The sequence below is a fragment of the Leuresthes tenuis genome, unplaced genomic scaffold (genome assembly GCF_036924035.1).
Source record: "Leuresthes tenuis unplaced genomic scaffold, fLeuTen1.0.hap1 SCAF_15, whole genome shotgun sequence".
Taxonomy (NCBI): domain Eukaryota; kingdom Metazoa; phylum Chordata; class Actinopteri; order Atheriniformes; family Atherinopsidae; genus Leuresthes; species Leuresthes tenuis.
In genome coordinates, this window is record NW_027325369.1 from 26,056,718 (window position 1) to 26,084,479 (window position 27,762).

At 39.9% G+C, this 27,762-nt stretch overlaps 1 protein-coding gene across 4 annotated transcripts in view; it reads right to left on the minus strand.

Moving 5' to 3' along the window:
- Positions 1-972: 972 nt before the first annotated feature.
- The window catches only part of col12a1a (collagen, type XII, alpha 1a), a 50,989-nt gene continuing 24,199 nt past the window's right edge, over positions 973-27,762 (minus strand). For 2 of the 4 annotated variants that reach the window (XM_072365553.1, XM_072365550.1), the window contains 37 exons: positions 27,600-27,623; positions 26,686-26,825; positions 23,875-24,004; positions 23,619-23,758; positions 23,380-23,509; positions 21,631-21,773; positions 19,923-20,052; positions 19,700-19,842; positions 19,377-19,506; positions 18,781-18,900; positions 18,482-18,628; positions 18,257-18,373; positions 17,992-18,144; positions 17,795-17,869; positions 17,558-17,697; positions 17,325-17,448; positions 17,077-17,220; positions 16,691-16,855; positions 16,515-16,553; positions 16,244-16,382; positions 15,437-15,579; positions 14,906-15,015; positions 10,653-10,811; positions 10,300-10,377; positions 9,486-9,572; positions 9,011-9,064; positions 8,382-8,477; positions 7,974-8,027; positions 6,975-7,028; positions 6,669-6,722; positions 6,017-6,088; positions 5,883-5,918; positions 5,730-5,796; positions 5,453-5,635; positions 5,150-5,227; positions 3,880-4,050; positions 973-1,852 (listed from right to left, as the gene is read on the minus strand). In XM_072365553.1, coding sequence (XP_072221654.1) covers positions 1,704-1,852; positions 3,880-4,050; positions 5,150-5,227; positions 5,453-5,635; positions 5,730-5,796; positions 5,883-5,918; positions 6,017-6,088; positions 6,669-6,722; positions 6,975-7,028; positions 7,974-8,027; positions 8,382-8,477; positions 9,011-9,064; positions 9,486-9,572; positions 10,300-10,377; positions 10,653-10,811; positions 14,906-15,015; positions 15,437-15,579; positions 16,244-16,382; positions 16,515-16,553; positions 16,691-16,855; positions 17,077-17,220; positions 17,325-17,448; positions 17,558-17,697; positions 17,795-17,869; positions 17,992-18,144; positions 18,257-18,373; positions 18,482-18,628; positions 18,781-18,900; positions 19,377-19,506; positions 19,700-19,842; positions 19,923-20,052; positions 21,631-21,773; positions 23,380-23,509; positions 23,619-23,758; positions 23,875-24,004; positions 26,686-26,825; positions 27,600-27,623 — 4,118 coding nt within the window. In that variant the 3' untranslated portion in view covers positions 973-1,703. Of the gene's footprint in view, positions 2,729-3,879; positions 4,051-5,149; positions 5,228-5,452; positions 5,636-5,729; positions 5,797-5,882; positions 5,919-6,016; positions 6,089-6,668; positions 6,723-6,974; positions 7,029-7,973; positions 8,028-8,381; positions 8,478-9,010; positions 9,065-9,485; positions 9,573-10,299; positions 10,378-10,652; positions 10,812-14,905; positions 15,016-15,436; positions 15,580-16,243; positions 16,383-16,514; positions 16,554-16,690; positions 16,856-17,076; positions 17,221-17,324; positions 17,449-17,557; positions 17,698-17,794; positions 17,870-17,991; positions 18,145-18,256; positions 18,374-18,481; positions 18,629-18,780; positions 18,901-19,376; positions 19,507-19,699; positions 19,843-19,922; positions 20,053-21,630; positions 21,774-23,379; positions 23,510-23,618; positions 23,759-23,874; positions 24,005-26,685; positions 26,826-27,599; positions 27,624-27,762 lie in introns of all 4 variants that reach the window. The other 2 variants (XM_072365552.1, XM_072365551.1) reach the window with 2 other exon arrangements.

Genomic DNA, 27,762 nt, shown 5'->3' on the forward strand with positions numbered 1-27,762 from the left:
AAAAAAACGATAAAACAGAAAAACTATAAAGTGTGCACTAAGAGCACAGAGTTTTGTTATCTCCCTCTACATATTACAATTAACTTCCCATGTAAGCACTGTTGTGCATGTGAAGGGCTTTTCCATAATAGCCCCGCTTACTTTATGATTTACACACAGCAGATGCTTATGCACAACTCTACTTTTATCATACTCCAGTGACATATAAGTAAAACTCTTGAGTTGTTTTACAGAGTGCTTCGTAATTTGCACCTGCATATAAAGAAAAAAGGTTAAAAGATAAAAGAGGTTGTCTGGGAGAAGTTTCTCCAAGCCTTCTTGTTGGAGTGATTTTGACCTTGATAGCTCACCACTAGCCATTATCTCTGGCATTTTCACAAAACTTCTCAAATAAGCTTTGCCTTTATCACAATAAACCGTTGTTCATGACCTCATATGGCTCTTATTTCACCATTAGACATGCTCAATGGGTGGAAATCTTTCTGCAACAATGGTGCTGGCCAGAATACATTTGCGTTGTTTCTCTGGGATAATAAGCATTCCTCTGAACATAAGCATTATAACCTGATAGGATGAAAGCCAAGTGGTTGCATGTAAACCTTTACATGCAACCACTTGCAGAGTGCAGCAGTTCACATGTTGGAGAAGTTGCTTTCAAACTCCTCCCTTTTCTCTTCTTTATGCCCCAACATTAACTAACTTTCTAGGCAGTTCAAAATGCCTTTAGCTGTCAACATAGATAAATGTTTTAACTTCAAAGCATATCTTTCAATACCTAATGATGAGAAGCATAGGCTATGTTGGTCATGATGAAATAAGCTTGTCTGTAGGAATTTAGAATTGATGTTTGCTGCAGATCTAACATTTTGATGGTTTTGCTACCAGAACTTTGGCTTGATACACAAGGTACTATACAGATAGCAGTTTAGTTGATCAGTCAGAGACAGAAGTGATTTGAAATTCAAGACGTGCTACATTTTCAGTAGTTTTATTGAAAAATGCCTCTTCCGTTTCAGAAATAAATAAGAAAATAAGGCTGTGGGGAATTCACAAAATGTGCAGTTAAAACATGACAAAAGCAATCCTATGTCCATAGTCTTGCAACCAAATCCAAACTGCATTGATAGAAAACAACAACTATATTCTGACTTCAGTAAATATACAGCACAATCATGCAATTCCACTTTTGGCAACAAAACAAGAGAAAAAATAAATTTGGTGTGTTACAATAGGTACGATTATCATTTGGTTTACAGGCAGCACAAAACATCACAATAAAGAAGTCTTTGGGGATAAAATTGTTTGCTTTTAACCAACAAAGAGAAAAAATTGCTTTACAATTTAAAATTTAACCAATTTAACCTGGGTACTTTGTTAGTGCTTAAAAGGACACATTGTACTAGTTTACACAAACCTTCTGTTGGTTTTTGCATGATTAGTGCTTTACTCACTGGAGCCTGATACACACTTGCAGTTATATTACAAGCAGACACTGAAGGGAAACACTTAGCAAGCACACAGGTTTGTAACATAACGGTTTCTATTCATCTTGCTAAACTTTTTCATGTCAAAAAAATATATGTTCAATATAGCCAGGGGTATCAAACCCATATAAGTATTAGTTTTGAGTATCACTTCATCCACTCTGAAATTATTTTGAAATTTATTTCAATAGTACTCTTTCTGAGAGCTCCGCTTTGCAGCTATGATGCTAGTCTTCCTGTATTGTCTTGTGGTAGTGATCTCTTTCCTCGCTGGTCTCTTGTGTAACCAGGTGATTGTATTGTTTCAAACTCTCCAGCTGGCTCCACAGGTATAGACACTACCTCAGGTTCAGGCTGGTAGCGGGGGGCTAGAAAATATTTGGCCAATCAAAAAAACAGGTTGCATCTACAACTTATCCATGCACAATTTATATATAGTACAACGTGGACTTAAAGAAATGCCCTGTGTCAAATTACTGCCTTCTACAGTACCAAAAGATCTACAACAAAAAACTGTTCCAAATGCTGTTATGACATTAACAATAAAACCCATACAGTTATTTGATTATAAGCTGTAGTAAAATGACCAGCTAATACTACACAAGACACACAAATGGAAGGAGAGCCACTTTTAGCCCTGATTTGGCCAATGTACACAAAATGAATGGCATTAAAAGAACAAATGAAACATGCTTTAGTGTGGACCAGAGCTGTATGTAAGTCACTTAGGCATCATAAACAGGTTATGCTGGTGGTAAGTAAGCAGTGGGTTATGAGGCACAAGCTCAATAAAGATGTTAACATGATTTTTAGTAAAATGTCTTGGTTCATACATCATTTACAAGGCAAAAAATTAGTTTTATTTACAAATATCACCTCATAACTAAAATCATGATATCCTCTTTGTTAGTAGCTGTGTTGGCTGGTATTTGTACATGCTACTTCCTTTGAAGAAATGCTCAGTCTCTGTTTATTTTTTATCTTTTTATATCCCAACGGTTTGTAGTTCAAGATGCAAACAGGCCAGCAGGTTGCCATCACTGTAGCTTGTAGCTGTGAGATGATGTTAGTGCCAGTCCGCTCCGCTCTGTTTTTTTGGCTTTCGCAATGTTTGTTTTAATGTTCTGTAATTATGTCCATGGTGATTATCCTTACAAGCCCCAAAGCAATTGGGCAAACATCTCAGAAACAGGACTTCAGAGTGTAAGCGGCACAGATGACTTAGAAAGTTTACTATGCCAAACCTGAAAATAGTTCAAAGAAGGTGTGAGTTTTCTCTGTGGAACAAAGTTATTAGCATCTTATTTGATAAAATGTTAAGTCATCATACACATGTAGCTAGAATGCTTCACATGCCAGGTTCAAAATTCTACATCAAATGTATGGAGGTATTAAAATCTAGTAGTTCACAAAGCCTAAACCCCTCCCCCGAACAGCTGTGGTGAAAGCCTGTCTTAGCTGCAGTAACTTAGCACAAGAGGCCTGCCAAGCTTTGGCTTTATTCACTTCCTGAAATGGCACACTTGGGACTGCCTTGTTTTAGTCTCTCCAAAAAGCAAATACATTTGCATTGAGTGTAAAGATTGGATCAAATGGGCTGTTAACCCAGCCTTAAGTAAGATGGAATCACTATCATGGAAGCTAAGGCCAAGGAGGATTTAATACAATCTGGGATTGTGGCGCTACATAGAAAACACATACATTTGAAAAACAGCCACTTGATGGGGATAAGGTTAGTTTAATTAGCAAGCTAAAGTGGATCAAGCAAATATTGCTGGCTAGAAAAGTATGTCCACAAGTATTATCCACCACTGTCTGTTTGTTACTGTACACAATTTGTTTAAAAGAATCATTAATTTTGGCAGTAAACAGCCTGCTATTACTGTTTATGTGGACTCATGCAACACCACTGCATGTTATTTACTATGGTTTGTGTTGCAAAAATAGCTTGGGAATGCATTCAGCCAAGTTCTGTGTGATGCTGGGTAAGCTTGCCACACTGACAAATACCCGTGCGGCAATAAAAATGAGACATCCAGACAGACATTATATTGAAGGCAAAACGGTGCAAAAGCTGATTAAGTTGTCAGTCTGAAGTTCCTAAATTATATTCAAATAAGTCAGCATTCATATTAAGATCCTGGAAGAAAAGCCTTATCCAGGTGTTTTAAACAGTTTGTCAGCTTGTTATAGGCATAATACCATTAGACATTTGTGAAACAAACTAACTATTTTTAACTATTTCTGTTAAAAAAATCTGTTGGAACACCTACATTCATATCTCCATACATTATCAATGAAGTAGCGCTATGAGTTGCAAATGAAATTAGTGGGCGTACACTAAGCCTCTTCTTTAATATAAAAGCATGCAGGACCTAGATAGAATTGAGTGTACCTGCGTATCCTTGTCCATTGTAAGGAATGCCAACACACTGAGAGGAGTCGCAGTATCCAGGAGGTCCTGGAGGTCCTCTCACACCTGGAATACCTTGACGACCTGGAGGGCCACGAGGCCCAGAGGAGCCAGTGGTACCAGGGGGACCTGTTCTTGACTCTCCTGGTGGCCCTGCAAATGAGAGGGAGGCCAGTTTGAGAGGAAAGTCTCAGGAGTTCAGCACAGAACCCCCTGACATCGCCTGTAAACCTTCTGTGGAAACGGTGGGGGTAAAACAAAGCAGCAGTGCTGTAACTTAAATTTTTCAATGGCTAAATTAAACAGTTGACAAAAAAAAAACGAGGTGCAGTCTGGGGCTGTGCGGCGTTACCCCCGGCCCCGTCTGTCTAGACAGCACAAACTCAGGATGGAATTTTCCCCATTTTTTTTCACTCCCTTAAGTGAGCCCATGTGTTGTCAATGAAGCCACCAAAGAAAGCTCATTGTACAACAATTTGATTCTCCCACACACACATTGTGAAGTGAGTCATCAGTGTGGACTTCCTCCCACTGGTCTTTGGTTGTTTCTCACTTCATTCAGAAACAGAGTTGTCAGTGTCTGATGTTATAAAGCAGACTTCAATAGAAGGTTCATGCTGCTTTGTCATCAGTTCCCAAAGAAAAGGAAATCTTCTGAAACGTTATTTAGAAAAAAATATGTTTGATATATTTTACAACTGAGGTAAACCATACAAAAATGGCCCTAATAACATTTTTAGCAACTGGGCTTGAACAGCATCATGGCATTTAGTCGAGACACACATAGGGCTGTCTTTACTGTATAAACAGAAATCCTCCTCTTAATAATCACCATAAAAACCTTCCATTAACCAGGACATATTTCAAATGTGTTAGGAGAAGAAGCATGATATACACATGACATAAACCCATAGAGAGGAAAGAACTTGGAATATGTTAGGGGTCACTCCAAAGAATTTATGTAGTGCAGCTGCCTAAATGAAGGTGCCTAAGACCCAAATACTGCAGGTAAATTAAAGCCTCTGGCTGGAATGTGTCATTCTTAATTGGACTCATGGGAGTACTCTGTGTTCTAGAAAGTTCCACAAAAAGGTGAGCTCTTTTTTAGTGTGTGGATAGGACTGAACAGTGGCAGACAAGCAGGGAGTCTCGAGTTGCTGGAGGACTACGTTTAAGGCAACATTAATGCAGTTCTTTAGCTCATTGTGACTTTCTCATTTCGGAAAAAGTAGAAAAAGATTAACTGTGTTACCTGGTGGTCCAGATGGGCCTCTTTGTCCTCTGATACCATTTCCTTGAGATCCTCTCTCTCCCTTCTCTCCTGGCAAACCTGCATAACCAAAGAAAAAATTTTTCTTAGCAATAACTTCCTGTACCTAGAAATAAATCAATATTTAAAGATACTGTATGAAAAGTTTTCCCTGCTTACTTGGAATTATGACCTGAACCTGCACTATAGTCAGAATATCACCACAATTTTAATTGTGTTATTGCTGATCATTGGATAATTACATTTCTAACACTAACATTCAGGATATGAAGAGAAAAAAAACACCTCTTTCTCCTTGATTTCCAGGTAATCCTGGGTTTCCTGGGAAACCAGTTCTTCCAGGTTGTCCAGGCTCTCCACGGGTTCCCTCATTGCCAGGGGGACCAGGAGGACCGGGTGGCCCTGGAGAGTTGCTGCGGTATCCAGACGGAATCTGGTTGAGCAGCACGTCAATTCTGCTCATCTGGCCTGCAAACGCAGAACAAAATAAGATGGATTTGAGAAAGCTGTAAGTTTTAAGGACAATAACATTTTCCAGAGGGTTAAAGGATGTTTTGCTCACTGTTCACAAGCTGTTCACAAACTTGTCTGGCAATGGAGCGCATCATGTTCTGGGATGCAAAGTCTCCCTGAAAATCAAAGGCAGTGACATGAGGGGGTAGATTTTCTTTTTTATCGATATGTGTAAACATTTCATAATAAACATAATACATACCCTCTCTCCTTTTTCTCCTTTAAGGCCAACAGGTCCCTTTTGACAAGAAGAAAAATGTTAGTACAAGCTTTGACCTTCTTCTTCCCTAAACAGCATCAGGGTTTTATATTTGAGCCTTGTTTTCCAATACATACTGGGTTTCCTGTGTCTCCTGGTTTCCCTGGTTTTCCAGTTACTCCGGGCACACCTGGATTTCCTGGGCTTCCCTGGAAAAAGAAAAACATCCCGGGAAAAGTGGTGTTTATTTAATTACTGCTCAGTAAATGTAATTGTAATGTTTAACTCCTGCTCCCAGTTAATGGTTTCATAACAAGCCTTAAGTTGGAATCTATGCTTTGACATCTGCAGTGGTGAGGGGGGGCACAAGCTGCCAAGAACGCTAAAGAGGAGATGGAAACAATCACACGCACAGCAGCAGTACAGACAGGATGCGTGCACAGACACACACACACACGCACACAAACACATACTAGCCACCAGGCACTGCTAATGGCTCAGAGAGCACTCAGGATGGTATAGACCATGTGCATTCAATGCTGGCATGTTGCCTGTTGACATGATGGCCGCATAAGTAAATTCAGACCTCCACAAACCACAGGAAAAGAAAATAAGATGCATGCACCATCCTTTCAACAGTGGGGGAGCCTGAAGACTACAGTCTGTTTTCTATGTGCTGTTCCAGCAGAATGAAACTGTGGAGCCAGAAGAGTAATTGTTGAAGATATTTCAGGAAATAAAGCACACTGAGCAATATTCTTTTGGCTCTCAGCTCTCATAGACACTCACCATAGGCCCTGGTGGGCCTCTGGGTCCAGATGGTCCCTCTTTTCCTGGTGGCCCCTAAGAAGAAACAACATGCAGTCACACATGGGTTACAACTCCTTGGGGACTCTATTTGTGCAATACATCAGCATCATTACTTAATATTGGTTTCAGCCTTAAGTGTGTATTTCGAAACTGAGAAGCAGCTCCATTATTGAAGCTGACACAAGTGAGAATGCAGCATAAAAACATAAGCGTGTGCTTATTTAAAAGCTAGATCTAGTTTATAAAATGGTATGTAGGCTATGCAAGCCTGGAGGGAGATCTTACCCGTACTCCATTTGGTCCAACAGGGCCCAGAGGGCCACGTGGCCCAGGAGGACCCTGGGAAAAAAGCACAGACACTTAATCAAATGCTAATGATTGAGAACTGGACATTTATGTAGCTCCCTGATGCCTCTGTTGACTTCAAATACACAGAAAAAAATCCTGCAGTTTTCCATTTATTTAGCCAAGGATAATACATCATTTTCCTTGTAAAACTGGAAAAAGTCTCTTGTGTCTTGACATACGATGTTCTCGATAATAGAATATAATTGGTGTTATAATAAGCTGTGTTACTTAAAATGTCTAACATAATGCTGCCAAGATGTTCTGAATATCGCAGAATGAGACTTTCTGCCATATTTGCTTATCCAGAGATCAGAAGAACCAGTGGTGACGTTTTCTCTAGCTCGATAATGGGAGTTGGATGAATGACCACAGCTAGATACCAGCCCATTAGAAATGACCTTTCCACCATACATTTCCCACACAGTGTAAAATGAGTTTAGCTTAACTTCAGATCTGCTTTTGACATTAATATCTATAATGTGAAGAGCCTAAAAGCACTTTGAGGTTCTTCAGATCTTTGGTAAGAGTAAATGCGGTTTTCGCAGACTTTTTCATCCACAAAGGTTCTCGGGAATAATTTCTACTGGAAGCCAAAGATGCTAAAACTTCAAGGAGACTGTAAGTCTTTTTAAAATCACAATCATCCTCAATTACAAGGCTGGAGAAGAACATGTTCCATTCCCTGTTTCCTCTTCAGTAACATGAGTGTATGGTTCATAATAATTTAACTGCATTACTGGCCTTCTACCGTTTGTCAATCAACGGGCTGATTTGGGAGTGTGGGTCTCCCTGAGGATGGCATGGTAAACCTCCCACTCTGAGTGTGGTTTCAATCTGGCCGTGTGGACTGAATCCAGGCTCCAGTAGTAACGCTGCTCTCTGTGGATAGTCTCCTGTTTCCTGCTCATAAACCACAATCGAGAAAGGAGTACTTACTTGCAAGCCAACCAGGCCTTGATCTCCAGAATCTCCCTTTGGTCCTTGGCGACCCTGAGGGTGGAGGAAAGAAAAAAAAAAGGTTTTGTAGTTGGCTTCAGTCTTTTGTTTTACCCTTTAAGTCAATAATTCTGATTGATGACTAATTTAGACAGGAAATATAAAAAATAATAAAGTATTCTGGCTGGCTGCAAGTTGAGGGGAGAGGGGAGGGGTGTTATGACACTAGTAATAAATCCTTCTCACTGATGGATGGACAGCAGAGATGAGTTATTGTACAACTTTCACACAAACTCATGTCAAAACATATAAGAACCTATCATAAGGCAAGATAGTGACAGTGACTGTCACATTCATTAAGACCCATTTACCACTGACAGCATTTCTCTGAAGTGCAGAATAACTTACAGGTTCTCCAGGCAGTGACAGTCCATTAGGGCCTTGTGGACCTGGTGGTCCCATTGGGCCTGCGACTCCTGGCTCACCACGTGGACCCATACTACCCTACAGTGTTACAAAAACAATGGCAATGGAAATTGTATTTATGTAGCACATTTCATTACACGTAAACTCAAAAAAGGCTAAATGTAAAAAAACAAGCAATATATGATATATATACAAGAATATGTAAACCTATACCATCAACAAGGTGTTACAAAGTCACATTCTTTAGAAAGAATGCAACAGACTAACTTAATCAGACCTTTAACTCTGCAGATAGATAATGAATGTTAACAGTTTTGGGAGATGGACCTTTCAGGTATTTGACATGGGCCTCCTTAAAATCAAGTTGCGGAAAAATATACAGTCGTTAACTGAATTCAGATGTGTGCACTTTGCAAGCAGAGCAGCAATAACAGCTGTCATATCAAAACTCTAAGAAGCTGCCAGTTAATTATTATTGATAATGTTAGCACACACTGAACAGATTATATACCTAATATTTAACTTATTGTATGGATGTATTAAAGCAAAGCCTTTACACAACATACATAATAATTCATAGCATGCTTGAAGTAATGTCATGTTTAACTCACAGTGGCGCCAGTATCTCCCCTGTCTCCACGAGGTCCTTTAGAACCTGGGCTACCCTGGAAAAGTGTGGAGCCAGAAATACAGAGTGAGCACAACAACAGGAACAGATTCCAAAAGCCCTAAAACCTCAACCATATGAAATCCTCGCTGGGAACTAGTGAGGTTCCTAAGCACAAATATTCCGACTTCTCTTCTTGATATCCAACAGGCATTTAACTTTTGACACTTCTCCCTCATCCCACATTTATTTTCCTGCCATTGGTCTCATCTTCAATTTCTCTCTCAGGAGAAAACTTATGCAAGGGACATCCTCTGCCTCTTTAAGTTCAAACCGTGCAGCAAACATGAAGCTGTGTGGCCTCTGTAACTCTAGCAGACAATGTGGCTTTAACATCATCATAAACATCTAAGACCTCTGAGAGAACAGTTTTATCTGGTAAAGTAGACAGACAAGAAGCAAGGATAGTGGGTGTTTACCGAAGGTCCAGGAGGCCCCTGGGGGCCAATGCTGTCTTGTGTGCAGGTGCAGGAGTGGGGAAGGGATGGACACTTGATTTCATCTCTCTGAGAAGAAAAAAAGGGGATACAGAGAAATAAATGTGTATGCACACTTGAGCATTATCATAGTCCAATTCACACCGACTAAGAACATGTTTTGACAATGTGCAGTGATTTATGACTTCATCCTGGCAAACTAGGACTTTTACTTTGCAAGAGTTTTAAAGAGAACAGACAATTTAGGAGCAAAGGTCATGATGGAACAGTTTATTCTCTGAAATGTGACTGGAACTGGGGCTTTAAGAACAAATGCTCACTGATATATAACACAGCAATGATTGATGTGAAATACTAATATCTGAAGAAAATTACAGATGAATTACTGGAAATTGGCTAAATGTGCAGACATCCAGTATTCATTGTACAGTAGAAAAATGAATGTGATTTACTCTCTCTGCTTCATTATCCAAAAGAGGACTTGTTTTCATGCATTTGGGAGGTCATACATTCGATAGTCCAATTAGCATGATTACACAGCAAACAAGGTTTCTTTCAGTTCAGCTGAAGCTTTTCGCTTAGTGACCACATATCAGCATCTTCTGTAAGCTGTAATGCAAATACAGTTTATTCCAAACAACTAACCTTGAAAGCTAAGAACTAAATTAAGGGCCCAGTTTCACAAAGAATATTATAAAAAATATGGTATTGCAGTATGTATCACAGCAAAGCATCCCTGTAGTGTACCTCTTTTGATATTCTTATGAACCTAGTCAGTAATGACAGTTGTTCTTACTGTGGCGGGCAGGTCGCAGCATTTGTCTCGGCTGATCCAGCTCAAGCTGCAGACGATATCGAACATCTGGAGCTGGAACTAAAGATGAGAAAAAAAGAGGAGTGTTACAAATGGCTCCCATTCAGAATGAAAATGTACAATGTTAAAGACAGACAGAATGACCTTGGAAAAGTAAAAAGGTTGCAGACTTTCATCCTTCCATTAGTCATCACTGGGAGCAATTAAGACCACATTGTGCATCTATGCACAAGGGCTTTCAGATATTCATTCTTTGAAACTTTGGAAGATGCTCTTCCAAACATATTTTTCCAAGCTTTGGCCATTTAATCAAGTTTAACTTATTTTATGCTTACTGTAGCAGATTGCCTCTTTCCACCTCCTGTCTTGACCATCTTGCCAAGCACTTCGTAGCCTTCCAGTGTGATGTTGTTGGCCTCTTTGATGGGCTTTTCTGCAACCTCTTGGCAGTCCAGGTGGAGCTTGACGTTCTCTGGAGAGACGCTAATGTGAAGCTGCAGGAGAGAGATGATGGAGGGGGTCTGCTATTAACAAAAAAATCTTGTCCTCTCAAAACTCCAAGCCTGCCAAATTTGCTGTAGCACAATTACTTGGCAAACTGTACCAAGAACATTTAGGGATTTAAAAAAGATGCATTTGGAGATCATTTGTATTTTGAGGAGACATGCTCGCACGTTGACAGAAAAACTAAATTCTTTAAGAAAGTGCTACCATGAGGCTAGTAACAACCTAGTGGAGCCTTTTGTTGCCTGAAGCTTATAAAAACAGTGTTTCACATTGTTGCAAGAGTTCAGAACTGCTAAGTATCTGCAGAAGTAACTATAGACTTTCATATTATCCCTAAATTGTTACTGATTTTGCAAGAGACTGCTCGTTGATGCCTATACAAATCAGTGGAACATAAAATAAAGAAAATATGTAACAGTTAGCTATTTCAAGGTAATCAGCGATTATATAACAACAAAGAATGACAAAGTGCCAGATTGTTAAGTTTCCTGTGCAGAGAACCAAGCTCCACATCTTGAAACAATATATTTTGTGGTTTGCCATCTAAAGTCCTACACTTTCCATACTTTGCAGTTGAAAATTTTCCTCTGCTCAATAGTCAAACAAGCTTTCTTTATGTCAGGAAAAGCAAGCTACCATTTCTTTCTACAAAGCTATACCAACCACAGCCTAGGCCATAGTTCTTGGCAACCAATCACAAAATTACGGTCGACTTCCTTGGCAACAGAACAAACTAACTGGTGGACCACAAAGAGAAATGGATGCCATTTATCCCCGGGTACTGGCATAGATGTAAAGTACGATGATGCTCTTGAGGGCTTACTAAAACAACTTTGGATGGTAAACTGGGCTGGCAAATAATGAGCATGTATATATTACCTCACTGACCAACAAGTAAACCCAATGAAAACACTTCAGTCATCGGAAAAGGAAAATAAGTCTTCGGGAAAACTAACTTTCTAGCGACCACTATCTCCTTAGCTGATATTTGCGGTTATGTGAAATGTTGCTGGTACTGCTGCGGCAAAGTGTTGACAGATCGACAACTTTCATTCATTAATTGTTAACACAGTAGGTTTCGATGTGCTTTATTGTGTCAACACTCTAAAAGAATTACACCAGCTCTACTTCAATATATGTGATATGTTTCCCTGATTCCTCTCAGATTAGCTTTCATTGTTATTGGCTCTGTTCTGACTGTTCCCTCTTACAATCCAAAACCTTGAATAAATTATAGTCCTAATTCTATGAATGTGCCAATTGTTAGAATTGAGTTTTCTGAATCAAAAAGCAACATAAGTTAGTTTGTTCTTGTTAGGATTATAAGGACATAAATACTTAGAATAGATTTAAAGTTACATTGGTGTAAATGCAAAAAGACTGTAACTAATCTTGAAAAGATTCGTTTCACTTTGTCTCTCCAAAAGGGAAACTATGTATCTGATCTGGCTGATGGAAAAAAATAATATACAACTTTCTGTATTCTTAGTGTGGACTTTGGTTCTGTAATTCTGTTTGGCTACGCAACAGAAAGAACATGTATTGTTGTTCCAAAGGAAGAGTAGGAATGGAGTTAGTGAACAACTGGGCAAAGTGACCATCACATCAACAGAGAATTTAAAGTCAGCATCATCAAGGAATTGGGCTCCTTACTTATCTCCAATTAACTCTTCTTCTGTTTCTATTAGTGCATGTATATCATTTAAGTTGGAACAACCATCCCAACTAAATCCCTAAAAGGAAAGTTTGGGTTCAGGACCTCCACCTGCAAATGAAAACTACATAGGGCTTTTCATTGGACACAACAACTTATCCACTGAAACATCTACCAGAGTACCTCAGAACACTATAAAACACTATGAAATGAGTCACTATAACTTAAGGAAATGTCCTTTTAACTTTGTTTTTACAAGAACACCCACCATTCCTATGTGACAGGGGATTCCCCAGTGGGCTACTGAATGCCCAGCATCTGTTACCTCTGAGAGCTTTCCCATATGTCATAACTAGCAGGGAACCATAACCTCTCCAGGCTGGGTTATTCTTTATAAACTAACCAAGGAAAAGAAAAGTGTGTGTCCCCCCCTCTCCCCAATGTCATTGACAGTGATGTACCATCACATAAAGTGAAAGCGATGTTTGAGTTGAAAGTTCCTTAAGGATCAACTACCTGGAAAAGCCATAATTTGAGGTACCTGATCTGCAGTAATAACTACTGTCTTAGGTTTAGGGTTATTGTCACTGAGATTTTAGCGCAGACACAAAAACACACAAACATTGAGGTTTAATAGCTATGGACAAAGTGTTGGAAAACCACTGACAACATGTAAACTTACACCATTACCACAGTCAGCAGAGGCACTTACTCAGCAGACCAACAAATAAGCAGCTAGGTAGACCACTGCGGACTCGCCAGCTCATGGAATAACAACTAGGGCACCACACACTAGCCACCCATTGCAAGTTCAGACTACAGTCTCCATTATGGCCACAGACTGAGAGAACAAAAACACAAAAACACACAAACACACGTGCACTCACACAGAAAGATTAGGCTACTTTCCAACTAGACCAGCAGAGAATGATGTAACTTGTTTCAAGTACTGACCCAACATTTTCCAAAGTCTCATTTACTCATGAAAGTACCCTACAATTAGTCATGTAGATGCTAAATTATAAATCTGGAAAGCCATTTACAGTGTGCTCTGATATCTGGGCCAATACATCGCTTTGTACTGTGTAATGTCAGGAAGTGGGCGAACTTTGATGTTGGATAAGACGCTTATTCACTCAAATGGGGTCAATCATTTTGATTACTTTATAGTTAGGGGAGAAAGGAGTCTGAGCACCAAAAATAGGGGACCTACTATCCTTACAAACTCAAAAGTGTCATGAATTTAACTCAAGACATTCTGGGTGGTAATGAAAATAAACTATACACTATTGTTCTACTTTATATAACGCACTGTGCAGGAAAATAGCTCAGGATGTTTTACATTTGCTGTTGCTTTGCGCCCAACGTGGAGTCTCTTTTTGCCTCTTGTGGTGGCCCCAATGGAGACCATAAGCTTGGCATGTGGGCCTTATACAGGGGCTTAACTGTTGAAGATGAACAAAGAGTTTGCAAAACAGTGCTGTTTATTGTTCTGGGGCTGAATGTTTTAAGTTAGATACAAGGTTTAAACAGACAGTTTAATGAGTGGTAATGTTCGTGAATTTCTTATAATATTGAGGGCCCACAGAAAGAGTCCTTGCTTAATCTATCGCATGAAAGACAGAACAGATGATGGCATAGATCAGTTTCAAAATGAAGAAAATGTTTTATCAAAACAGCTGCAAACAAATGGACACAACCTTTAAATCTTTTATATGTGATGTTGCACTGTTCTTGCCTCACAACTACAAAGATGTCCTTGCATCTGCTATAATCTTGAAATCTCTTTATGTATGATTGTCCCAACTTTCTGTTAGTAAAATACTTAATTATTTAAGAACCCCTCACTGTGCACACAAAACTTTAGGAACTACTCTTACATTATATGATCCTCTTTTTGAAACCAACACAAAGAAAAACTAATAGAGTTCAGAACAGATTTGTTAGGGATTCACTAAACAACGACCAGTATAGTCTTTAGTCTCGATGTGTTCAGACCCCCGTGATGCACCAAACAGTTTGCACATTATGCTGGGTCTTTGAGGCATCAGATTCTCCCTCCCACCGCCCTTTAAACTTATTTATAGTCTCCACAGCTCATTTATCAAATGAGGGGCCCAGTCTGAATAAAAAAAGGCTTAAATGTCAAATCATAAAAAACAGCAAAAAGCCACTTTGAGAGCAGACTGACACTAAGATTGAAAGCAAGGGCTCTTCAACAGGTAATATGATACAGCTACATGGCACAAGCTGTTGGAGTTTCACATGAGAATGTTATGCAGCCAAATTAAATGAGGCAGAAGACCCACACGGGAAGTGTAAAGAATGAAAACAATATGTAAAATCCCTCAATAGATGACAAAGGGTCGACCTTTATAAATATAATGATGTGCTGCACACAGACATTATTGCTCTTGGTGTGTTTACCTTGTGGAAGCTCCCGTGGAAAACCCGCTTAACCTGCTCCTCGTTAAACACGGCTTTCTGGATCTCTCCTCGGGTGTCCTTGTTGTAGAACGTGAGTGTTTTGCTGGAAGCTGAAGAGAGAAGAGGTTTTGATGAATCCTTGACAGATTGTTACGATGCAGTGGCACGCAAAGTACAGACAGGACTATAGAGACCATATGCTTATGAAGAGATTAATGATGAAGGGGAGGCAAGCAGAAATTACAAATATTTCTGGAACTCTTTGTGTGTTTTAACCATGTGTGGAAGTAAATCCTGTTACAGATTGAAAGAGTAAGGTTCTATGTGACTGAATGAAAAAGTCACGCCAAGTTCAAAATCAAATAAGTCAGTCATATTTTTCTACTTCACCTCAAAGTATTGTATATATATTTCACATGGATCAGTTAACTTTAGCTGTATAAAAGAGAAGGAAAGTGGCTTAAGATAGAGTGAATAGCCATATAAATGTTACGTCAGGTACAACAACTTCAGCTTATGATGGAGACTCACGATTGATAGTGACCCCGACCTCAGGGTTGTCATTTTTGTCAGAAATCTGCCAGATATCAAAAGGTTCAGAGGGTGTATCGGGCAGGAGGCGGAAGAGTAGGATGATGGTGTAAGATGGGGGAAGACCATCTGGATGGATCTCTCTGTTAGCATTAAAATCATACATTGCGGTGAGTTAAAACTGTGCTCTCATCCCACTATCAGTCAGGATATTACATTACAGTAACAAAATTAAATTAAACCTAGCTCCAGTGATATACTGAATATGTCGCACAGGCTGCAGAGCATGAAAATGATTCCCACATGGGCTTGAATTAACAGTCCACATACTGAAAGTATTTCCTGTCTTTTCTCCTTTGTTGTAGTTCGAAGCATTTCCATTTGTGTGTATGAAATCGATGGCTGTATACATATTTAAATATATATATCCCTAAACTGTTTAAAACCTCAAGCAGTTCTGTAAGTTCAGGCAAGTTCTGCACTTAAGTGTGCCTTAAATAAGATACAAAGCCCTTGACAAAGACGTGATTCTTATACTCCTAGTATAAAAGGAAGCAGGGCCTGTTACACAGAATTCTGTTATCGCAATATTTATTCCTGCTCATATTCAACCAGCTCCAACAAAAAAGGGTGTTGGACTAAAAGGTACAAGGGAATTCCCACTTACTACAGAGGCTATTGACCATCATTATAAATAATGATTGTGGGCTGAATAGTATTATAGGACACAAGAGATAAGGCCAATAGTATGAGAATATGTTCACTTCCATTTTTTTAAGACAATTAGTGTTTGGCTTCAGCTCTTACTTTGTTGGCTGGTTTATGAAGGAATCTTTGTGCAGCCTGTAGGCGATGTAGCTGTTGAAGGAACCAGGCTCCATGGACACACCATTCATGCCAGCAAACGTCCGGTCTGTTATGTTGAAAGCCTCCAGCATCCTGAAGCCTGAAAGGAATGAACAAGAGGAGTAAGTAGGAAAAGACAAAGACTTTCTATAGAGAGGTAAAATGTCACTTTACCAATGCCAACAAGCTATCTTGGGATTAGTGTATGTGTATGTTGAAAGTGTTTGCTTACCAGGTGTGGTGAATCCATTGATGAAGATCAGAGGGCAAGCTGAAAGATGAGGTTACAAGGAGTTGAATAAACAGTAGGATTTAAAGTACGCAGTAATTAGAAGAGCTTCCTCTGCAGGTGTGCCAATAACCACTATAGAAATTGAAATGTCAAAAGTAAATGAATCTTTGCCTTACTCGAAGTGGCTGTTTCACAGATGAAGGTGATCAGGTTATCTTGGATTTTGTCAAAAGCATCGTAGTCGTCCACCACAAACACATGTCTATCACTGGGTTTGCTGCCAATAAGTGCCAATTCTCTTTTCTCCACATCAGCCACTCCAACCACAAATACACTATAGCCTGTAGGCAAAACACACACACGTATACACAACATAAACAAAGGCCATTGTTAGACAAGCAAAAACCACAGAAGATTTAATCACTACTGGAAGAGTTTCTTCAGTTCAAACTTCACATCAGCGAAGCAAGTTTGGGTTTCAGTATTACATTCCACACATGTGCTGTACACACAATGGTAAGTTGAACACACATGACAGTGATGAATATAGTTCCACACATACCAGAATGATGTAGTTTTTCTGCGCTCTTCTTGACATCATCCTGCGAGCGGCCATCTGTGACAACAACCAGCACCTTCGGGATGCTCCTCCTCATGCCGCTGTCTGACGTGAACACCTTCTCGTAGACATGCTTCAGAGCAATGCCTGGATGAAGGATGAGAGAAGACAGAGAACCGCAAATCTGAACAATCCACCTTCTTCAGAACTTTTAGTTTGCAAAGATGTTTTATTTCTTTTTGGTGGTGTACCTGTCTTGGTGTTGCCTCCTCTGTAGCGGACTGTTTGCAAAGCTGACAACACAATTCCTTTGTCATGGTATGTGTTCAATTTGAACTCAGTCTTGGCCTCATCACTGTACTGCACAAATGAAACCTGTCCAAAGAAAGTGAATATAGTAAGATGATGGCGATAGCTGATAGAGAAACACATAGACTAACAAATACTGTATATAGATGGATGAAGCCCAAAAAAAGATGCTGACCTGCATGCCACTAGGGCTGATGATATCAAACGCTGCAGTCATGCTTGTAACAAACTGGATGACTTTGTTGAAGCTCTCATCTCCAATACTCCAGGAGCCATCAATGAGGAAGACCAGGTCGGCCTTGGCACCTTTGCACACTGTGGTGCAGGTAAAGCAAAGTTAATGACTGATCTCACCTGTATTATGAAAATAATGAACCTAACCAAGACATGTAAACTTTAAAGCTCTCCTCACCATCCAGAGGAGGGGGGACAACTGCTGGAGGAGGAAGGGTGGGAGGTTCAGTCGGCACCTCCGTGGGTTTGACCACTGCAAAACAAAAGTGAAATAAAATGCAAAAACTTTAAAACCGCATCATAGCTCTTTATGGTAATTTCTGTTATGTATTCTCAAATTTTAGCTCTGAACTGACATAAAGTACATTTTCTTACATGTTCTCTCCTTGATGCTGACTCCAGGTCCCTCAAGGTTGGGGGTTTGGGTGTACACAGTGGCATTGTAAAGAGTGTCAGGGGTCAAGCCATCAAAACAATAATTACTCTCTGAGCCTCTGACAGTGATTTCCTGAGCTCCACTCTTAGAGGCTACAGAAGAGGAAAGAAACCAGAGAACAGCATAGAAAGTTAATGGATTTATGGTATAAGACATATTCTAATGGCATAGCTACTATAATCTGTAACTGAGTAGAGCTCTTACTGTCAAAAGGATTGACTTTGAGCCTGTAGGAGGTAGCTGCTCTGTGAGGTGCCCAACGGATGCAGAAAGAATCATAGCCAACATTGTAGGACGTCAAGTCAGTCACATTTAGATACACTAAAGGGGAGCAAATCAGAACTCTTTTAATACATATTTCTCTTATGTCTAATTAATAACCAATGGTCAATGCCTGCCACACAACAGATAACAGAATAATCAACTTACATGTGGTGCCTTGACCAATCAGAGGTTCACTGAAGCCTGTGTTGTACTGTGCCAGCACCTTCAAATCATAGGTGGTTCCGGGTTTCAGGTTATTCAACTGGTGGGAGGTCACGTCACCAACAAACACTTCCAAAGAGTCATCAGAGCCTGAAAAGGGATAGCAAAATTAAAAAACAGCATGTAAGTGATGCAGAGTTTAGTGAACAGCTTAAAAGGTTCAAATTGAATAGAATCTACTGCAAACATGGTATTTTCCCCTAAAAATAGCACTATTCAGCCACATGAAAGCTTGTTCATACCCTCAGGTTGGTAGATAAGCTTGTATCCGCTGACCCTGGAGGGGGCTGGGTCCCAGGACACCCTGAAGCGGGTGTACCACTCATCAGAAACGCGAAGGTTTCTGGGACCGAGCATTCCCACTGCAGAAAACGGCACAGTCAACACAGCAGAAGCTTTCAATTTCAATGTATTCAGTGTGGTAATCTATCAGCAATGTATTTACTGTATTGTCGTTACAAAACAATTATTAACCACCTCAAGTAGCTTCTGGCCTCTGGATATTATTATATTTAATAATGTGTCTTTTGTTTAAGAAGCAAAATTAGGCAAGACATTGGCCAATGCTGCAAGTACTAAATCTTCCTCACTGGCGTACAAGCAGCTCATAATTATGCCCTGTTGGCAGTCTTGAAAAGCAAAGAATTTTGCTTTTGCTCCAATGCACAATGATTCATGAACTGAAGCAATTAACCAGTCAGTTCAGATTTCTGCACTCGGGTAATTGCATGTATGTGCAGCAGATAATAGTACCCTTAATACCTGTCAGGGTTTGATTGGAGCATCAGTTAAAGAAAATGACACGTTTATGTGGTTTCATGGACTGATCAGTTTCTACCTGTGCGTCCATCTCCCTCCAGCTCTCCTCCGCTTCCATCGGCATAGATGGCAGTAACCTTAATGTTATAAGGAGTGTCTGGGTCCAGGTTTGGTAGGATCACATTGTTTATGTTCCCTGGAACTGTAGTCTATAAAACATGATGTTTCACATTATGAATGATAATCTATACAAGAAACAAATAAAAAGCATATTTGGATGTTTAAATTGCACATTTACTAACATCTCTAATTACTGAGAGACGCTACATTATTCAGGGCTACAGCAAAGGGAGAGAATACAATTTATTCAAACTGAATATATAGAGTTATAAATATGCTCACATATTCTTCGATAGGGTCTCCTGTGGTCGGGGCATAGGTGATGCGGTATTGCATGACAAGACCTTCTGCATGTTCCCAGCTAACAGAGAGAGTGGTGGTGGTGGGGTCATATACACGCATATTCCTCGGACCACTACGGGGCACTATGAAAGACAAAACATTTCTATAACTCAGCTCAGCTCCTTAGGCTGTTTTCTTTAAACACCCTGGCCCAGATGCTTACACGTCTTTCCATTATCAGTGACAGTGGCTCCTTCGCCATCGCTGTAGAGTGCAACAACTCCAACACTGTAATCAGTGTTTGGGAGCAGCTGCGTTAGCAGAGCTGTGGTAGTGGTGCCTGGTACCAAAATCTGTGCAGAGACAGCAGAGAAATATTGGTGTTACAAATGTAACCAATACAGAATTAAGAGTATCCAAGTAACACTTTCAATTTTCTGAAACAAAATAAAGAAGTTGCATAGTGGATCACACATGATCCACATCCTTACACAACCTGTACACAAATGAAGATCTTTCACTTCTCTCCTGACAGCTGCTTGTATTGAACCCTACGTAGCACTACCCCCTCCATTTTACTCAACAGCCCATCACTCTCAGCACCAAGGGGAAAGGAGAAGCAAAATATTCCTTTGATGCTCAGAGTCGTGGTGGTTAGAAAGGGGGGCTTGACAGTCTACATGGATGATTAACACAGTCTGACAGTGTGACAGCTGATTATACAGAGGCTACCTTCTCCTCAATCTGTCTTTGTCTTTGTCTTAATTAGCTGGACAGAGTAAGGTCAGAGCTCCTCGAGGGTTCTGACCTGGTGATAACCTCTCTGAGGGAGTCCCCGAGGTGGAAGGGTAAACATATCTTCTGAGGCTTTTGATGAATAGGGAAAAATATGTTTTGAAGAAGGCTGTGTGTCTGAAGGAACACCATATGTGTGTCACGGAGCTACAGCTGGATGTCTGAATCTGCTTGCCATGTTTTCATGTCGCTTGCAGATACAACAATGTTTTCCTGTTGTTTAATCTATTTTTCCTCTGATTGTACCACTTGCAGTCTGCTCCCGTCTCTCCAGGCTAAAACCTTTCAGAGGTGTTTGGGAGCGTCAGTATAAAAAAATAATATCACAGCGGACACCAGTAAGGCTAATAATTCATGCTACAAATCAGCAGCTGGTGTTAAATTTGATGGTATTGGATGAAAAAGGCCGTATTGCCACTGATGCAAATCATTGGCTCTGGCCAAGGAAAAGTCTTTAACCCGCCATAAATGTGCTAACGGATAGGGAAAAAGGCTAAGTCCACCTATCCATCAATCCACTAAAATATGCGTCACTTTTAAAAGACCGTGATATTTTTAAAAGACATGGGAAGAATCTGTTCTTAATGGTGCAATCTTTCTGGCAGATGCTGATGCTTACGGTGTGATGTTGAGCTTTTTATGGATCCTTTACACGTGAGGATGTGGGTACTCTGATGGCATATGGCACATGTTATGTGGCAAGCAGGATTTGCAATTAAAGAATTTCTGCTTTAATGAGCATGTCTTGGTTTAACAGTTTAGTAGTTAAGATGCATAAAAGAATACTGTTGGAGGTAATTACAAACATGCATGTAAGCAAAAGCACTTGCGTTACTCCATTTGGTGAGCAGACTAGTTGTGTTTAATAGCATACCATGACACATGGTGTACTGTAAATGTTGGTTTTAAAAAAACTGTGGCTAAGGTCATATCTAGTCACACCTCCAACTCTAAGTACACCAATAAGACCGTCAGTGGAAGCATATATAATATATGACTCAAATGCTTCATAAATAGGAAGCATACTTCTGTTGTGCAATGCTTGCACTGTAGTAAGTTGTTGTACACTACTCCTGATGTGTTTTCTTCATATGAGCTGTGTTCTACTTTTTCCACTACAGCAGATGGAAACTTACGGACTCAGAAGGCCTGGTACCAGTCAGAGGAGCGTAGACCACCCGGTACTGTTCGACTGGGCCCGTTGCTGCCTCCCAGCGAACATTCAAAGTGTTGGTTGTGGGATTGTAGACCTTGATGTTTCTGACCGGGCTGCGCTCCACTGCAGAGCCATAAAAGTTGGATGGTAAGAAGGTGGTTTTGAAGCACACACAGGGGTGAAATCAAGGGTTAGTGTGAGTAAGGCATAAAGTCTGTTTTATGCCTTAGCTTATGTAGTTTCATGGGAGTTACTTGAAAATGTAAATGCTACCTTTGTGAACCAGTGGTACTATAATTCTTCCTCACTACCAAAGCTTTAAAAACAAGTTCTACACTAGTTTTGTGGATAGCCATACGAGGACCATATGAGAGCATTTCAATAGAACGGGAACAATTCACCAAAGCAATCAAGAGGGACATGTTTAAGACATTATTTAACAATACTGCTGTCAATGGGATGCTTCCTGTCAGTGCCCTAAAGGTTAATGAAAAGGATATACAAGGCGCATCTGCAGCCTTGTGTGAGACTTGCCTTCCAAAAAAAAAAACCAAAGCAGATGTTTGGAGGCTTTGTGCCGCTCCCTCTTATAACCCCATAAATGCAGGGGAAAAACATGGGGGGGGGGGAGCACAGAGAACAAGCTTCCGTACTTTTAAAGTTTCACAGACGTAAGAACGCTACAGAGAAAGCTGCTATGAATTGCCAGACACAATGAGGACTCACTTAGTGGCAATGTTAGCTCAAACAATGAGTGCAGGTTCCTCATTAATAGATTAAATGAGGACAAGTTAAATAAGTGCCATTTGAATGAGCACAACAGGCAGAAAAGTTCCAAGACAAGCAATAAAAAATCGTTTTAAGTGTATGAGCGATAAACTCTACACACTGTATAAGAATTTGGTTAACATGTATGGGAAAAAAACTACTAACCGTAAAGGACCACTGCTACAGGAGGGAAAATTGGGGTAACAGTAGCATGCATGGAGCATGACCCTGGCCAATTGAGCTGAGAGCCATAAAAGAAATAATGCTCACCATTCATTTCAAAGCACCCCTGTTACTTTTTCCCAATAGCAGAGCCAAATACTCAATATATCCCTTCCCCCATTCTCCAGTCCTTCCATTATCCCAACCACTACCCTTCATTCCAACCTATAAATGGACAATATTACAGTAAAGAGAGAGGAGACACCATTATGATGCTGCCAGCCCAGAGGAATTCCTTCCTACGCAATCACCCCACAAAATGCTGACTCATTCCTAGCAGAGTTTGGTGGTTTAATAGGTGGAGAAACTTGAAAATCCATGTTCCATTGTGTTGTCTTATTATGTTACATTTTAAACATAATGTGAATGTATCTACTTTCCAGGCAACAAATTTGCTTTTCACCAGGTCGATTTGACTTAAAGGTTTGGAAGGATTTGGATGATATCATGAACAAATTAGTTATAACTGACTGCCTTACTGAAGGTTCCAGCACTAAGTAAGAGCAAGCCAGCAACTAAGGCCAGTGAGTTCATTCTGGAATAACATGAATGGGTTCCCAACTTGGAACACAATCCTTCTGTGGTAATGCTGTCATTCATAGTCCCCTGACTTTTCTAAACCCTGAAAGCTGTCTTCAAGGAATGTCACTATTTCTTCTTTAAGTTAAAAACACCCTGGTATAAGTTGTAACTTGTAACTCATACTGACTTGTACTGATTACAAGCATGCAGTCCTTACATGTTTTGCCATTCTCAGACATGCGCTGTCCCTCTCCAGCAGGATAAATAGGAACCACAGTTACAGTGTAGACTGTATCAGACTGCAGTTTCTTCAGCACAGTGCTGTAGGTGCTTCCTGACACCTGCACCTAGACAGAAGTACATTACATACAACATGTTGGGTTATAAAAGGATTAAATCTTTTCACTTATTTAGATGCTTTATAGAAAGAAGCTTCAGTGCTTATTTCCAGCTTACCATCTCTTCATCTCCTCCAGCTGCAGGGACATAGAAGATCTTATACTGGCGCACGTTACCCTCAGCAGGCTCCCACTGGACATTCAAGGTGCTGGTGGTGGGGTCGGTTACCTGCAAGTTCCTAACACCACCCAAAGGCTCTGGGGTAGGCATAAATGTATAATACAGTTACAGCAGCACATATACTGCCACAGCCACAGGCTCATACAATACTACATTCTTTTTGAGAATCATTTTGTAGTCATAGACTACTTACTGGTAGTTCCAAGACCATTAAGATCCCTGCTAACTCCTCCTGAATATAATGCCACCACGCTGATGGAATATTCAGTGTCAGGGGTCAGCTTGGGAAGCAAGACAGTTGTCTTCTTTCCTCCAATCTGAATCTAATTAGGGGAGAAAATGTGATTTAAATCAGTTATTGATGCCCTCAAAAGCCTAAACTATAAGCGATGTCATGGAATGGAGATGTGATGAATTAAGCTTCTCAAACAAAAGCTCAACTAGTTTAGGGTGATATTTTTATCAGAAGATAAAATATTTCTTCAGGGAAAAAAACATTTTCCTTGAGAACTATGGAGCTGTCAACATTTCAAAGGAGGAATGTTTTGAGTGTTTTTGGACATGACCGCTGCATCATGCACAGGCCAAGGCAAATCTCTGTGCTAATGTCTGAAACAGGCGGATGTCTTATCATGACTGTTGATGAATTTACTGTACTACTTTTGGTTTACCGTAAGCTATAAAGAGTTAATTCAAAACAATTTTCTCCAGCTAAACTCAGACAAAACTGAAATCACTGTGGCCCACAGAAACAAAGAGAAAGTGTTATCAGTCACCTTGAGACTCTCTCTCTAAAACCTAATAATCAAATTAGAAATCTTGGGGTAATATTGGACTCAGACCTGAACTTTAAGCCACATTAAATTAATAACATCAGCAGCTTTTTACCATCTAAAAAACATTGCCAGAATCAAAGGATTAGTGTCTAAACCAGACTTGGAAAGACTGATCCATGTGTTTGTCTCCAGCAGGTTAGACTACTGTAACGGCCTGCTCACTGGGCTCTAAACGGCCTGTAAGACAGCTGCAGTACATCCAGAATGCTGCTGCTCGAGTCCTGACTAGAACCAGGAAATATGACCATATTAGTGCAGTGGTCAGGTCTCTGCAGTGGCTTCCTGTCGCTCAGAGAACAGACTTTAAATCAGCTCTGCTCGTGTCTCTTCATGGTCTAGCACCAAAGAACATCTCTGACATGTTAGAGCCACATGAACCAACTGGAACTCTGAGAACCTCAGGGAGGGGTCTCCTACTGGTGCCCAGAGTCAGGACTAAACAAGGTGAGGCTGCATTTCAGGTTTATGCTCCTAAAATCTGGAACAGTCTTCCAGAAGATGTGAGAGATGCCTCAACTCTGACAATGTTTAAATCCAGACTGAAAACAGTTCTATTTAGCTGTGCATATGACAGCTGAAAGTATTTTATCTGCACTCTTCGCTTTTAATCTAATTAATTGATGATTATTTTATTCTATATGCTTTCTTGTGATTTTATGTAGCTGTAAAGCACTTTGAATTGCCTTGTGTATGAATTGTGCTCTACAAATAAACTTGTCTTGCTTTAATTCTAAGATCGTCAGTTAGCATGTGGATTTGTATGTGTTAATGTCTGTTAGTGTATATCTCTTATCTCTAGTGTGACTCTTTTACCAGCAAATAAAAAAAACAGAAGTGGTACTTTTCTTGAACACAAGTGCACAATGTGGGTAAGGCATTTCTGATAAACACACTTGTCCCAGACAAAATAATTAAAAATTCCCTGAGATAGCTATACTTTTTGAAATACTGACAGCAAATCAAGACAATTTGGCTAAATATGGAGTTTTTATCTTACAAATTTCCATCAAACTTTAAGTGTGATATCTCTCAGACAATCTAAATCTCATAAACTGATAAAGAGGGAATCATCACCAGCTGAGGCAATGTTTTTGTACAAAAAGTTTTACAAAGTGAATTATAAGAAATTTAAATTTAGAAATCTTTTCTTGGTTTCTCCAATATGTTCGATAGCATCTGGGTCTTATTAACAGTGAGAAAACAACAAATTAAAAGCCAGGTTTTGGAGCACAGCATCTTTGCTCTACACTTTAAACATGATCTGCTGCATAATATATGACACACATGGCACAGTACTCTCTCATTACACATACACTGACCTAGCTGAACAAGTGCATTACATTTTTCATGTACACACACACACAGCTTGCCGATGATCGTCACACCACATTGCAGATAAAAGTTCTCCCTATGGAGCCCTTGGAGTGTCAGCCCTCAAGATGTTTCGTGTGAACTTTTTAAATTTACTCTCTTGCACAACTTCTTACATCCCATAAAAGCTAAGAAATGATGAGAAATATTTGAACTGAAGTTGGTTGAAACATTTAACCTAGATTTGGCTTGCGTCACAGCTCATTTGTGTGGCTCTCAATCTGTAAACATGTGTGTGAGCATGTGTGCCAGCACAGCTAGCATTCTTCTGTTTCTCTTTTAAGTCTTGCTTTGAAAAGCAATGAGAAATATGAGACAGAAAACTGAAACCAAAAAATTATTTGTCATCCAAAAAAGCTTTTGCACACCGAGTACAGCAGCCAAAAATGCATGACCAGCAGGAGACCTTCGGCAGTGTCAGAATATCATGAAAAAGCAAAAGAATTACAGTAGTTTCCCAGATGAGGCAAAGCTGCTCAGGAGGTAGAAATTAATTTACTGAGTGAGTTAAAGCCATGAGTGGCGAGTGACTTGTGGATGCACCACTAAAGTCCAGTGAAGAAGCAAAAAGAAAAAGGAAGTGTGGAACTGATTTTAAAAGTCTGGAAACAAAAATTATATTTAAAAATGTATCAGCAACGGACAGTTTTCCTTTAATAGATAATAAAATCTAACTTAGAAGCTAACAAGGATCACAAGTTTGCTAAGTTGCACTTTAGTTCTGCTCCAATTCTTCAACACAACCATTTAAAATATATTTTTGAGAATATCCTGTTATTGGATTTGGTGTGACTTACAGTCTGACTCTTGCCTCCAGCTGAGGGGACATAAGTGATCTTGTAGTTCTGGACACGGCCCGGAGGTGGAGTCCACCTGGCGTTCAAAGTGGTGGTGGTTTCATTGAACACAACTAAGTTGGTGGGAGGTGCATTAGGTGCTGCAAAGTGCACAAACAAACACAAAAATCACAGTTACAACCAAATCAAGATCTGCATGTGGTAAGAGCGTTTAACATTAAGATGTCCTCAGAATATCTTTTAAAGACACAGTCCTTGATTATTTTGGTGAAAGTATGTTACCATGTCTGTTTTTTGTCTTTAGTAGTAATTTCTATAGAAATATAACTTCTAGCTGATAACCTTTCTTTTATGTACAAACAAAGATGATCTATCAATAAGTTGTAACTGACAAGGACTGCAGCTTTAAAGAGGAAAAGAAAATCCTCAGGGATTTTGTCTTTTCTGAAGCAGAGATGGATTCTTTTAAATGGCACTGGATTGAGGATGATGATGATAATGATGAGAAGGAGGATGAATGGACTCATAAATGCATGGGTAAATGCAATGAATTGATGGATGGATGGATGAAGAGATGAAGAGATGATGATTGATGGGATTGGCTTCAAAAACAGGGATTTCAATCTCTGTTTTGCCAAGCATGCATGGTGGAAATCCATCTTCAGCCATTTAATTCATCTGAGTACGAACATACTCAGGAAGAAGCCTTTGGGTGAACAGCACGGACAACACAGACAAGGACAAACAAACATAATAAAACTGGGCTGTGTCAGAAGCAGCACCATTGGAGCAGTCAATGGGTTAAGAGCCTTTCTCGTGATGAAATAACAGTTGTCCAGAGAACAACTGTGGTGATGACTTAATGAAATAATAAGACATGCTTTTTCTTTTGGCTTTACCGCAAACATACTTACTTGGTCTACCATCTGGCTTGGACACTATAGAGGCAGAAATAGAAAGGTATAATGGGCATACCCTGAACTTAAAATTTCAGTCAGCTCATTCATAGGTGGCAAAAATTGTAACTGTAAAAACTGCTTAAGCCTTTGATCAAGATCCAACAAAGAGATTCTGTAA